Source organism: Parambassis ranga, chromosome 9 (assembly GCF_900634625.1).
Source record: "Parambassis ranga chromosome 9, fParRan2.1, whole genome shotgun sequence".
Taxonomy (NCBI): Eukaryota; Metazoa; Chordata; class Actinopteri; family Ambassidae; genus Parambassis; species Parambassis ranga.
In genome coordinates this window covers 6,706,857-6,721,817 of record NC_041030.1, presented here as the reverse complement: position 1 = coordinate 6,721,817, position 14,961 = coordinate 6,706,857, and the positions used below count along the sequence as shown (strand labels likewise).

Genomic DNA, 14,961 nt, shown 5'->3' with positions numbered 1-14,961 from the left:
ATCACCCTCTGGTGGCCAAACTGCACTTAATTTGTTGTGACCTCTTGGGAAAGGGTCAAGCATCATGTGACCAAGTTTGGTTATTATACAGCAAAGTGCTGTTGAGGAATGAGCCCACTTCCTGTTTAGCGGCTTCACCATAAAATCTGATTGGCTGTAAAAAATTCAAGTGATAAGTTTTATCAGCACTGGTCTGAAGATCATCTGTGCAAAGTTTTGTGGCATCGGGTTAAATATGTGGCCTGTGAAAAATCTTTTGAAAAAAATCCAAAATGGCAGAAAATGACATCATAGGATGCATTAGAATCAGCCTGATCCAACCAATTTTGAGCAGTTGGTGCCGCTAGAGCGTGGGTGGTGCTGACATGAAACTTTGTGTAACTAATCACGGTACTGATCTGAATCATTGGGCCAAATTTCACAACTTTCCCGCAGACGGTTCTATGGGCTGCCATAGACATCCCATGAAATTAACTGGTGCTTGGCCACCAATAATAAACCAACAACTGAGAAACTACTGAAGTACCTGTAGGCCTACTGCCAAGAAAGAAGCGCCGATTTAATTTAAAACCCGTAAATGTGGATATTTTTAAAGTCTTGGATCACCGCAAATATAATTATGTACGATTCAGGGATTATTTTCTGTGATCATTATGTAGTGTTGTCAAACAATTAAAATTTCTAATCAGATTAATCACAGGGTTGCTATGGATTCATTTCGATTAATTACAATTAAATAGCACTCATTTTTAATCAATAATCAATTGCATTTCTTTTTGCAGTTTCCACATCCACAGGGACTACTACTAAAATTGTTAATCAGATTAATCATGATGAAGAAAATAATCCATGTTAACACGCTTCTTTTGACAGCCTTAATATGAACATTTATCTGATCATTAATTGATTATCATTAGATTTATTGTTCTTACTATGATATAATAATATAGCATTGCGCAGTGGGCCACATCACAACAAAAAAATGAAAAGCAATGACAGATGAGCTAATCTTTTAACATGCACTAATGTTTTTAAATTAAAAATGGATAAAATGAGTGGGCTATATGTAATGCTGGATGATGTCACATAGTTTGTAGACAAACATATACAGAATATAGATCAATGCAGTTACTAAGGTAGATGATGTATTTCTGTTATGTATGTAAAATGTGTGTCTATACAGCATCCAGAGCTTATTACAGAACAGTGTGATGATCATAGTTGACAGAAGGCGTCACAATGAATGTCAGTCCTTTCATTTTCTTTTGTTCAGCTTTTGCTGCATATATCTGGAGTTACATGCGCTGGAGTCTCATGTGTGTTCTGCCCATGGTGACCATATTCACCAGCATGTGGTCCATAGGTAAGAGAGTTTCACCTCTGTCAACTATCAGTTAAATGCAACATGCACAAGACTCATAAGTATGATTTGACGGTTTATACATAGTTATTTTTTAGTTTTTGTTATTTTCCTCTACCTATGTATTTACTGTAGTCTGAAGTTATGCCAAACCATAATATTGAGCTAATCATGATGTCATGATCCCACCTTTTCCCCCAAGCTTCATCTAAAGGGAGGCCCCACAGTCTTAGAGGTTACAATCTTATGCTTCACTTGTTTCAGCCAGCATCTGAACAACCCAGCAAAGAGACTAGAGTTAATAAAGGACACGAACCAGATGAGAGTACAACGATCTTTAATCAGCGTTTTATTTTTATCTGTCAAAACAAATTGCAGTGTACTCTTTATGATGTTCACTGCAACTTCAGCAGATGTGCAAAGAAAGATCTGCATGCAGCCTAAATTAGAAACAGGTTGTCTCTGTTTCTCACAAAGCTGAAAAGTTTACTCAACTTTAAGAAGTAGTCTGTTAGCATAGCTGGTTTTATTAGTCTAGGATTGGAAGACAAAGCTTTTTTTTGTTCAGATTAGGTTTTAATCACATTGACAAATAATATATAGTAAATAATTATATAGTAATACTCCTTCGTATGTCAACAATAATCCATTTACTAAACTCTTAAATCTTTCTTTTACAGCATCAACAAAAAAACGTCGCAGGGTAAAAACACTCAATTCCAGTATTATAGGGTTGATGAGAGTTACAGCCATGACACATTTTTCTTTTCTTTCTCCAGGAAACAGAGGATCCCTACGATGCTGTGGATACAAGTAACCTGTGACTGCTCTGCGATATAAAAATGTATGTTTTTCTGTGAGTCGGAGGGATGAGTAATGATGAGTGAGGCACCCACCAAAAAACACACAAGGAACGTTTTTTTATGAAGAAATAAGTTTGCATTTATTGGAGAAACCAAACATAGGCAAACTCACACACAGTGTAAAGATGGAACATGTCATGGGGTGAAAAATAAATGAAGAGTTTCATCCCAAAATGGCTATTTGGAAAATATACCTAGAGCACACCATCCTCAGAAATTATTACTTTTTCCACAGGAAGTTCCTGCTCTTTATCTAATTTATACAAATTCTTTGACGTTATATCCACATGGTGCTCATGCCATTTTGAAACAAAGCTCTTCAATCATATATATATTTTTATTAATATATTTTTATACATTCTTTTCTTGCTGTACATTTAAGTCTCATGCTTTGCTTGAAACTGTGCTGTCAGCATTTATCCTCAATCACATGACAAAAGACAAAAGAAGAAAGAAAGAGACAAAAGAAGAAGAGCATACAGTATTCAGGATCAATGCTGCATAGTTTCAGTTTACTTTATTTCTTTGTAAACCAACAGAGTGTAACCGTCTGTGTGTGGTCAATGGAAAACTGTATGAAATCTGTTCGTTGTCTAAAAATACACACAATGCTTGCAAAGACGTTTCTCTGCTTTGAAACAGTGTTGCACGCCATCACAGTCTATCATGAGTTGCCTGTTAGAGGCATTCGGGGAGTTCATATGACCACGTTCATTTCCTCAAAAACCTGTGTGATGCGTTTGACTAGTGAGGAAAGTGGGAGCACAAAAAAAACACGTACAAAGCAAAAACAGCAATAAATAACAGAGGATAAAAAGATGAGCTGTACTTACAGAGAAATATTAACATCATTGCTGTTCAATGATAATCAAACCGAAGCAAATGATAGATAAATGCATTGACTCACAGCAACACAGGCTTTAGGATGATATGGATCCACCAATAAAAAGCTAGGACAACATTCTAAACCCAACCGAGCTACCTAACACTTTACAGTAAGAACACTTAAAATGGTTCATGGGGACAACTGCACATCATTCCCTTGTAGTGACCTCCATTAAGGCAACAGCAAAAAACATAAGGAGAGTTTCTACGGTAGCAGAAGGATTAACAGTGCAGAAGAATAATATGTAGCCGCCATTTTGATTTGTGGATGACAAACAACTGCCTGCTCACTGACAAAACAGCTCCAAGAAGTAGCTGTTGTTACTCCAGGGCTGCTACGCTAGGTTTATCTTTATAGAGAGACATGATTAAAAAAAAAAATCACTCCTGCTTCTCTGATGTGCCCGTATTGGATGATGTCACAGAGCATGTTTTGTGTGACACAGGGTTAAACGACGACATGAGGCAGTTTGCAATGTAAAATACAAAAATGGAACAAGTAGCTGTCATGCCTGAGAAGCATCAAGGATGCCGCAAGTTCCTCAGGTGCTGTAGAATCCATCTATGTAAGGAAGGACACGCACACAGAATCCAGTGACTGCTGGTGTCTGTGGTCATTTTCACATCTTTAAATGTAATAAGCCTGTGCTTTGATCAAACTAGGAGACATGACGGACTACTTGCTGGTCCACAGTAAATTATGTTCATCAACTTTCATTTTTTTACTGACTACATTTGAATCCAGATTATGAGTCCATTCCTTTTGATCACTTCTGGAAATTGGTGTTTACGCAGAATACATGCACATGTATTTGGGATTCTATAGGAGTGTTGCAGGTAGCATATCCACAGTCCCTTATAGGTTTCTACACAGGTCAGTGAAACCAAAGTACTCTGAAATCCAGATCACATCAGATAGCCGAGTGCATTTCAATGCAGACGGATTCAGGAAAACAAACAATTCCAAATAAAGTGTTGTCACGTGAGAAAAGAGAAGGTTAGTTATTTGTTGAGACGTGATGTGGGACGGCTTGTTGTCCCCTATGAAACACAACACAGGATAAAACCATCAATGGTTGTGGATGAAAGGTGTACTACGATGGGGCTGCCATCATGTAGTCCAAGCATGGCATCAGACACAGTTTCAACTTAGACTCATCACATTCCAGATGTCATGCAACAATCCGTTTAGCAGCATCCTGTGACAAACTACTTGTGTGATGATGGTCTATAGTCATGACAACAAGACGTAGATAGAGGAGGACAGGCAGATGCTTCATCCAATTACCTGCCAAGTTATTTTTTCTGACGTGGCATTAGCTGTGAATGTTAGGCTATCAGACGTTTGTTTCAGTAGTGAAAAAGGTAAAAATCTTTCCAATGTTCATAATTAGACACAAGACTAAACCTGCCATTAACCATTTAAGCCAACAAGTAGGAAAGAAGCAAAGAAATAACATGGAGTCTTAAAGGAGTCAGTCATCACTTTGAGCATGCTCTCATTATTACACCAACCACACAAACACTCAGAACTAAATGGTAACCCTATTTACAGCAGCTGACCTGGAGACGATCACTGCAGAGTGTCTCAAATCAAAGGACATGTTGGGGTGACATATTCTATCATCTTAAAATACAAAGAGTCAATCTGTGGAAAACCACTCATCCTATAATATGTCACTACAGTACATGAGGACCTTCCTGCCTTTTCTTATTGGTTGGAATGGAAGTAACAGCAGTAGTTCAGATGAGGAAACTATTTAAAAGGGACACACATGTACTGGAGTCCTTGGTTAGTTTACCTGGGTGCCACTGGTAGCCTTGCGTCAAGTGTATGGCTTGGAGATGCTGCTGTATGCACATACAGGTCAAGGACCATGCGCCTCAATGCTGTTCTGTGGCTCCTTTTCCCCCACAAAAAAGCAAAACAAACAAAAACAAAAAACAGGAGCTCTTATAGTTCTTCATAATCGCCGTCATCTCTTTTGATTGATCCTCCTCCTCCACCCAGAAAGTCCTCCAGCTCGTCCACCTCCGTTTTCTTGGTTCGGGTTTTCTTTTTCTTTTTCTCCTTCTCATCTCCAGCAGCAGCTTCATCTTTTTCCTTTTTCTTGTGTTTGTGTTTCTTCTTGCTCTTTTCATCCTCCTGAATGACACAGGAAACAGTTTACTATCGTTACTATACAATATACTGTATATATATATATATATATATATAATATACTATAATAATACTGTAAAATAAACTGTAAATATACTGTAAAATACTATACAATGTGTAATGTATGATGAACAAAACCAGCCTTACCTCTTTGGTTTTCTTCTTCTTTTTCTTCTTTTCTTTGGAGGAGTGTTTGCTTTCCTTGTCTAATGAGCAGATGCATACAGCAGTCTTATAAAAATGCACACCATAGTAGTAAATGGCTAGTAAGTTAGACTTATTTGAAATATTTTAAAATGAAAAAGGATGCAACTACGTCACTCCAAAATAAGATGTAGTAACAGTTTTTTGGCCATACTTGTGTGTAAATTATAATCAAATATGGCCTCAATTACAGAGCCACATCAACGTTTATTGTATGACTTGCCTTCCTGATCCTCGCTGCTGTCCTTGATTACAGGAGGCTCGTCTTGGATTCCAAGGCCAAACAGGTCTGTGTCATCCTTGGGTTTGAATGAAATCACAGTGGGTTTCAGGGGCCCTGGCACCTTGGCTAACTGCATGTCATCGTCAGAGAGGTCGGACAGAAGCTCGTCCCTGACTGGAAACATATCCTGTTGAACGAAGAATGAAAGTCAATGGCCTCTAATGAAAACACAGAAAAGGGATTCTGATGTGTCAGAGACAATCTACTGTTTTACCTTTGCTATTTTTGGGGTGTCTGATGCTTCAGACTCAAAGTCTGGGTCATCCATGACAAAAGAGAGCATCTGCTGGGCTACAGGGGCCTCGGGGTCTGTGTCAGAGTCCTCGGCTTTGGGTGTAATTCCCTTCTTCTTGCCTTGCTGTCGGGCTGGCTGCTCTGCTGCTGGAGTTAAGGTAAGAGAGATGGGGGCTGCAGTCTGGCCTCTTGGCTCTGGAGCTTTAGATGTCACCTTTGGTTTTGTGATGTTGACAGCAGGCCTGAAAACGTGTAGTGTGAACATTTAACTCTCGTTAAAACCCAAACCCTATGCTTCTGCCAGAAAATACAACCATATCTCAGTCAGGAAATGCCATATTACTACGCTTTAACCCCTTAGCAGAACCATGAAGCCATGAGTACACTCATAAAAACAGAAACTGCTTGGGGTTCAGAGAATTAAGGACAAGCTTACGCTTTCAGCTCAGGTTCACTGTCCAGGTCTTGGTCCTGTGTGATTTTGGGGGCTACTGTTTCTCCATCCTCCTCATCACTGGTCAGAGTGATATCTTTACGTGAGGGCAGGGTCTTGGGTTGGGGAAGGCTGGGTACAGTGTCGTCAGGATCAAGTTCATCCTGGAAACCGGACACCATGGGGTTTCCTCTGACTTCTCCATCACTGAGGAAGAAAAGAAAAAATGTTTTTTTTTCCTCCCTTTCCCTACACCTAATGTTTTTAAATGCACAGAAATATGACACAAGTAACTTGTGTATGAGGTCAGATAAAATAGTTACAGTCCTTACTACACAGAAAATATTCAAACAACAACCAAAACTGTAATTTTTGAGGCAAACAAAATAGAACATCAACAGGTACCAACTCACCTGTCACTGTCCACAGCTGGAGCTGATGCAGGTTGGGGCACCTTGCTTCTTGAGGACAGACTGTCCTCCAGAAAACTCTTATCCAGTCTCTCATCTGGAACAAAATCATCCACACTCTGCACCTTAGCAGGACAGGCAGCTGCCGGTGGGTCTTCTGAGGAAAACATAGAGAAACAACTTGATGAGTAATAATCAAATAACTCAATTCAAATCTAAGCATTCATATTAAAAGCGTCCAAACACTGCACTGCCATGTGTTTGCCTGGTTACTAACACAAAAACTCCAATGCAACAATGAAATCACATGACATTCCAACACTAGGCAGTCCTTTGATCCTTCAAAAAGCTCTGCATTTTTCAACGGCTCTTAAATCTTGTGACTGCATACTATACAGTAGACTTCTAAGTGAAATAATCCATCCAACATGAGAATTCAGAATTATTGCCCTGCTCTCACCGACATACCTGTATGCTTACATGTAAATATAATGTTGAGCTCCTCTAACATGTAACACATACAACTGTCAGCATCTACCATATAAATAACAACTCTTTATGTCTGTTTCTGTGAGCCATGTGTGTCATTGATGTTCTTTACAAATTACAAATACATTCAAAATGTATTCACATTGACATTTGTTGTTGCACAGGCTATATCACTTACTTTTCTATAAGCCTGAAAGTTCAGTTGTAAGTGTTCAAAGTTGCAAGCATATGACAAAAAGCTTCCTTTGAGCAAAGGAAACAGCAGGTTATGGAAGATAAGTGATAATAATCTGGGTACAAGATGATTAGGTAAAAGACGGTATTGGGAAATATATAATGATTTGAATAAAAAAAAGCAAGGCAACTTTTTTTACAAACGGCAAAAGGCAATCCTTAATAAGTGTTTAAATATCATAAAACATGCCTGCATAGATCTGCGGTTGTGCATACAGTCACTGTTTATAAGTTTGAGATAACGCCGCTTGCATGTTCGGGTCACACCCTCTACAGAGGTAGCAGTTTCTTTGTTCCCAAAGCAAGTGACTTTACGATCTGCAGTCTCAGAGTCTCAGACTCCAATGGTGTTACTTACACAGGCAAAAGCTTGAACAGGAATGTTGATGGTATGGAAACCTTTGCAGAAGAGGCTCACCTGGTGCAGAGGCAAGAGGCTCAGTGGCAGGAGATGAGCCAAACCAGCGAGACATGAAGCTGCGTTTCTGGGGGGCAGATGCAGCAGATGACTGAAGGTGTTCAGGTGACTGGGCTGGTGGCTGTATCTCAGCAGTAGGTGAAACTGCCACACCAACCGCCGTCGTGGGAGGTGGATGGGAGGAGGTGGACACAGACGGTGACTGTGGCAGTGCCTGGGAGGGAACAGGGGGCTGTGGGGTGCTAGGGCTGGAGCTGCCGGTGGAGGTCCCGCTGGGAGGGACGATGGGGGACTGAGAGCCCGAGGAGGGACTCTGACCATTGGCAGGACCAGGAGAGCCGTAGCCTTTACTTCGGGTCTCCAGGTTCTCAAGGAAACTGCAAAAATCACAACAAGACTGTTAATAAAATGTAAGACAATCTGCATTATACATCCTAATAATAATGTAGACAGTAACTATCCATGCATGTCTGAATTATGATCTGCTTATGACTAAGCAGTGTTATGTAACTAACACATTTCTGAGAAATATAAAAAAATGTAGCTGAAGAAAATGTACCCAAACATTCATAAATCTGTGTAAAATGTAACAACTGGGTGATGGAAGCTGTCTGCAGTCTGTGTTCCCAGCCTCATCAGTATGAAGAGCACATATCACTTCATACTGAGTACATAAAAATACTGGTGCACTGGGGTACCTCTAGTAGTTCTGCAGGCAGAGCCAGTAAATAAAATCAAACCCATACATCTCATAGTTCTGATCTTCAGTCTCCTGCTGGACACAGAGCTCCTCCAAGGTGGCATCCATGTCCAGCTGGTTGGTCTCCAGCTGCCTCAGGAGGGTTTCTCTCTGCACATATACACGCCAGACATGAAACACTGGGCACAGGGCTGAGGCTATACAGTCACTTACATTCAAAGAAATAAAAAAACAGCTACAATGTTACTACTAACCTGTAGCTGAAGGAAAGGGATGTTGAAAAACCTGTGCAGGTACTTCAAGCCAAACCCATTCTTCATAGAAGACTCGGCATAGTGGATGTATGATGAGCCCATCGGTCTGTAAACCACAAGGTTTATAAGTGAGCTCATAATGCCTAACATAATTATTAATTTGTCTGCTGCATAAATGTCCTATTGATCATTTTAATTACACACAGCTCAAATGTACACATAAGAAATTATTTTACATTAAAAAATTCAATTACAAATGTTCAAATGACACAAAGAATCAAAAGACAACATAACACACTGAAAACTGTGACATTCCATTTGTGCTGAATAAACTTTCTCTTGTCCACTCTCATATTAAGTTTTTCAGTCTGACTCATTTTGTTCCTCTTGGTCTTGTTCCTCCAAAACTACATCCTTATTCATGTTTATATCTGCCACCCACAGTTCACTGCTTGGTGCAACACAGTTGTGTCATTTGCTGATGCAGCCTACAGGAAAATGGCTGTGGTTAAAAATGTGGCTAAAAAATGACACATATACCATGATAACCATCACTGCGAGACTTTTTTTCTTTCCATTGCCTACTTGTTGAATATTTAGCTGCTATCTACCTGTTCAGTCCAGCTATCAGGTCTCTGATATCGTCAGGGAGGATGACACGATGCTCGCCCATGTCCCTGTGGTTTCCCAACACGCACACAGGCACATGGGTGGGTACTTTGGGCAGTTCTCTTAAGATGTAGTTAAAAGTCCTGCAATGACACATTCATAATAAAACATTGATCTTTGGGTCAAAAAAATTAGACATCAGAGATGGACACCCTTAAAATTTGTCATCTAATACCAGGAATACAAAATACCTGTAAAAATATTTGTAGCTGTCTTTTTACTCAAGGCCTGTGTCTATATAACCCACCCATTCAAATTATGTAAAGCCGTGAATTTATATAGAATTCAGTGTGACCGTTTTGAGTAACGGGTGGGCGTATTATCTCTTCTGGAAACTATGAGTGATGTCACAGAGATTTTGTCCATCTGTAAATGCAGTCTATGGAGGAGGGAGTTTATGGGTGGGTTAACCCTAACCCTAACTCCACTGCTGAAAGGAATAAGATACACACTCATTACATAAGTATGAAGCAGCCTGTGCTATGTATGTGTGGAAAAATGTCAGCAGTGTGCCCAGAAAACAGGACATGAATACATCATAAAACTGATAACAATAATTTCACTTTCAGACAAACAAAGTGACATTATTATATTATATTATATTAAAAATCAATCAAATAAAACAAAGAACTATTCCTTCAGGATGCCCAAAATAGCATAACTGAGATGTATTTTAAGGGTTCGGCTTTTGAAGCTGAATCAAATCCAACAAACCTCTCAGCTACACCAGCACATGCAGACTGAAACCTAATCTGCCCATGCATATTGTAGTATTAGAGTTCACTGATAAGACAGTGGTAACAACACACAGAGGACTCTTACCACTGCTTTGTAATGTCAAACATCATGATGACTCCATTGCAGTTCTTGTACACATCCAAGAACTCTGCATCCAGGGCCACTTCATCTGACTAAGGCACACAGAAAATGTACAAAAGTAAGAAACTTAAATACAGAGTGTTGATTTTTCATTTCACCTAATAAGACATCATTAACAAATGAAATCTTTGACCCACACACTAGATATGAGCATTTTTTCCCCACACACATGACAACCATGTGATAATCACCTCTTGGGGCTCATTCTCAAGTTTCAAATTGTCCCCACGCCTTTTGCCTTTGCCTGCAACAACAACAAAAAAATACAAATTAAAGCTAAGAAGACAGCTTAGTTTGTTGCTCTATGTTAAAGCAAGCAGAGCAGCACGGCTGCTTTTCTTATAGAAAAGCATCTTGCAGCATACTGCCCGTTAAATACTCGCTGCACGCTCACAGGGTGCAGATGCTCAGGCTCTAGCTATACGTAGCAGGAAAAACAAACAAAAAACAGCCAAACCGTAGCAAACCCGAGAACAGCCAGACCTTAAGACTATTTGCATTCAGATAAGAGTGGAAGGAGGCGGGGCAAACCCACAGCACGCAAGCCAGGTTTAATCTCTACACACTATAGTAGCGCTCACCTACACCTTCAGGGAGAGGATATTTTTGGCCTGAGATGAGTGCAAGAGAGGTGCAAAAAAGACAATATCAACGCTGAGGACAAGATAATAAACAAGCAACTGACCAAGCATCTGCTGATGTCTAGAAATACTGCAGCAAGAGAACAAGAATGGAAATTCTCACTGGTTAAAGAAAAAAGTCTTAGACGCACATGTTTGTCAAGACTCACCTTTGTCTACGACGTCCCACACCTCTACCTTCACCACATCATCAGTAGCTGAGACAAACACAAAGAGCGGATTCATTATTCATGCTCCTGCGGCGCAGAGGAGGAGAACTGAAATGTACAGGCTGTTAAGTGATTCTATTCTGGTTTTAGCAACTAAGAGGGAGAGGTGGGAAGCAAATTACCAAGTTGAAAAAGTACTAATACAAATATGGGACACCTACTCTACACTCTTTAGCTACATCTATATGTGTCTCTTTTACCTTGATATGGAGCCACTGGAATAAATCATGAGGCACAAACAGCACATGTCAAATATTCACCAAAATAAAAGCACAGTGATGAGAAAATAAAAATGAGATGCACTGAGAGAAGACTCACTTTTGTAGTTCCAATGAATGCTTGTGGCTTGGATCTCCTGAGTCGGTATGTAATCCTCCACAAACTTTTTCCCCTGCAGTCGATGCCATAAAGTACTCTTTCCAGTGTTTCTGTCCCCCCGGATGACTATTTTCACTTGGGAAGGACATTTATCATGAAACAGACATAATAAAGACATGCAGGTATGAAGTGGGCTCATTGACTGATGACTTACTGTTATACTGAACCCCTTTGGCAAAGCGTCTCTGCAAACTTTGGTTCATGGACTGCAGGCCAGCGGGGATGTTCTTGTCCCTGAGCTGCCCTGGCTCAGAGCCCACCAGCTTCTTCAGTGCTGAAAACATCTTGACGAGGCTTCACAAACTTGTGTAGTGGTAGTAAGATCCAACTCCTCACACAACAACTGAAGGAAACGTGTAACAATGTCTCCCAATGGCTGAGGAAGTTAAGGGTCCATGCTTAAAAGCCAATATGACACCTAATAACTTAATATTCACTTTAATTATGCTTCTCTTAAATCTGACGAGGTGTTCTTCCTTGCCAAGCAGAGGCAAATGTAACTACCATGTTGTTTAGAGCATCATTATCTAGAAAAAATAAACAGAGAATAGCTTGGAATTAATATATTTTTTCTTTTTTCATACTACCTTTACTTCAAAATCATTCCTTCTTTAACTGAGAAACACCACATGTGTAAATTATGCTGGCATTCAAACAGAATTAAAAGATGATTTCTCTCTTGCTAGTGACTGCAATTTATATTTTCACTGACATATTGTCCCATAGAGCCCACTGGAAGAACTGGACTAAATAATAAAAAAGAACATCCATTTCCAATAATGTGCTGACCTCTGTGGCTTTGAGAATGGTCAATTTTGTTGCCATCTAACATTTGACAGAACACAAACAAATAAAGTTTAGCTTTATGCGCTGTATCTGAAGTAATATTCAACACAGCGGGGACACAGTGACACTGCACTGGTCCCATTTAGCAGAACAAATATACTTTTCGCAGAGCTCCTGGATGATTACCTCTGTGGCCTAGAATGCAGCAAACTAAAGGATGATGCAGTAAGTCTTGGCAGGTTTAGACTTGCCTGTAAGCTGAATATTTGACTAAGCATTTACTTGTATATCCTCACTGTCCAATAAGAACATAAAACAACAACCACTTCAGATTTTTTTCGACGCGATCACATGTCGTTTAGTAATACATATGTAAATTGAACACATGGAAACCACAAGCAGGGGCATCATTTGATGGTGATGTGGTCAGGTGACGCTTCTTGCTCGATGTCCCCACTGACAATGTGTTATTAACTGGTTTATAGATTTATTGAGTACAATCTTTGAGCTTGTCGGTACATAGGAGAAGGGATTACAGCTGTGCATCAGAGCATGTCTCACGTCCCTGTCACAGTGCCCTAGGAGGCATTACATTATTCACCATCAAGATCAGCTTCGGGGTTTGTCTCCACTTGACATTACCAGTATAATGTGAGTGTCTCTCCGTCCTTAAGAGAGGCTAGCTTAAATTCAAAGCTGAGCTGAATAATGCTGTATTAATAACACCTTTAATTCATTCTGCTTTTGGGTGGCTATCCTTCATCGTTATCCAGCTAGCACTAGCAACACTGTTGTTAGCTTGGTTAAGAAAGAGTTTTACTCAACATTAGGCCAGGTTCCTAAAAATATTAAAACCACATTTTATGAAGGGTATGTCAAGGGTAACTCGGGTGATTAGGCATCCCAGTTTGTTAGCTAACATGACCAGCGCTTAAAGGTAACGTTACCCGTTGGCTCTGCTTTGGCTAGCTATTCAGCCGATATTAGCTTAGCGTTCACCCATCTGAGCTCAGTGACATTACACGGCGGCAAGAATGGACGAGTGCTTTCAGCTGGCATCAGTCACAAATACTCACGCTTATTCAGTAAGATAAGAACTTGCAGTCCCGACATGTTTTCCTCAAAACATCTGTCAGACCTCCATCCCGACAGAGATATAGCAGCGACATTCCTTTGCAAAGAAAACAGCTACGCTCAGTAGGCGTCAGGCGTCACACAGGAAAGTGCAACATCCGTTTAAAACCTTCAAAATAAAACGTATTGTTTACAGAAATTAAAAATGTTTTAAAATGCAAGCTTCTTTTATCCACGTTTTATGTTGGATTTACTTAAAACGTCACATTCATCTAATGTACATTTAAAATAATAATAAAAAAACAACAATTGTGAAAAAGTGGATTTTTTTAATATTGTCCTGGTAAGAATCATATTATTAACATACTGTTGATAAAGATTCTTAACATGCTGTATTTCAGGAGATATTTCAGCACAGACTAAACAAGTTGCAGGCACATGTTTATATCTTTACTTGAGAGGACCTCTGCGGTTGACATGATGATATCTAAAGCAGGACAAAAATCACCAAATTCTTATTTTTGGGGGATACTTTGGCACTCAAGCAGTTTAAGTACGTATTTCTATAAAGCACAGGCACAAATAGGGTTACAACGATAGATGTGTGTGAGAAAAAAATAGGAATGTGTAACTACTGGTATGTATGTTTATTTATTTCCCCAGAGAAAAAATAATCTTATGCATATTTAACTAATTTCTGACATTTCAATGACTAAACATTGTTTCAATTGATATAATTACACATATGTAAATTATAAAAAGATTGTAGTTGTGGCGGGAATAGTACAAAAATACATGTCATGAAGTACACTACAACTACAATGAGTGTACAATAAAAATAATACAGTGTACAAGTAAAATAATATAACCACAGGATAATTTTTGTTGGTCTTCAGTGCTGCAAATTGGCAGTAATCAAATTAGATATGGCTCTTAGGACCCCTAAGGCCCTGTGACCTCTGTACAGTCATGCATAAGGAGCATATTGCAAGTGTGCAGTAACAGTTGTGGTGTCAGACAGGAGATTGATTTCTCTGCATTATTCTGCACTAAGATAATTACACACGTTGCCTTTATTTTGAAGACACGCTCCTGGTATCCGTGATTAGGCGTGTCCAGCTTGCTGCGGTCCGGTCCATCCAGCTCAGTCTGCTTCCTGATGCTGCTCTCCTGGACGTTCATCCCTGGGACTGGCGGCGCCTAGCGGCAGACGTAGGGCACTGCAGCTGAGCACAGCATCCTCAGCTGTCACTATTCTCACATGAAAACGCCTGGTCCTATTAGTCTATCCACATGAGGAACATATATCGCTACGAGTTGGTGACATAAGCAGGTATACACCGTTTTAATAAATTGTTACAGAGCAATGAGCTGATGCTGGCGGATTTTTCTGAAAT

General features: G+C 39.7%; 1 protein-coding gene across 2 annotated transcripts; it reads right to left on the bottom strand.

Moving 5' to 3' along the window:
• Positions 1-2,327: 2,327 nt before the first annotated feature.
• Positions 2,328-13,701, bottom strand: rabl6b (RAB, member RAS oncogene family-like 6b). 2 transcript variants are annotated; one of them, XM_028414343.1, is made up of 17 exons: positions 13,567-13,701; positions 11,859-12,231; positions 11,645-11,779; positions 11,267-11,314; positions 11,058-11,087; positions 10,668-10,720; positions 10,420-10,508; positions 9,540-9,680; positions 8,929-9,034; positions 8,721-8,824; positions 7,975-8,351; positions 6,837-6,990; positions 6,427-6,630; positions 5,971-6,232; positions 5,697-5,883; positions 5,417-5,475; positions 2,328-5,254 (listed from the first exon to the last, which is right to left on the bottom strand). In XM_028414343.1, the coding sequence occupies exons 2-17, from the start codon at positions 11,986-11,988 to the stop codon at positions 5,063-5,065; spliced, it is 2,271 nt and encodes a 756-aa protein (XP_028270144.1). In that variant the 5' UTR covers positions 11,989-12,231; positions 13,567-13,701; the 3' UTR covers positions 2,328-5,062. The 2 variants fall into 2 exon arrangements, with proteins under 2 accessions (XP_028270144.1, XP_028270145.1); XM_028414344.1 differs by lacking the exon at positions 11,058-11,087 and having other exon boundaries at positions 2,329-5,254.
• Positions 13,702-14,961: the final 1,260 nt, after the last annotated feature.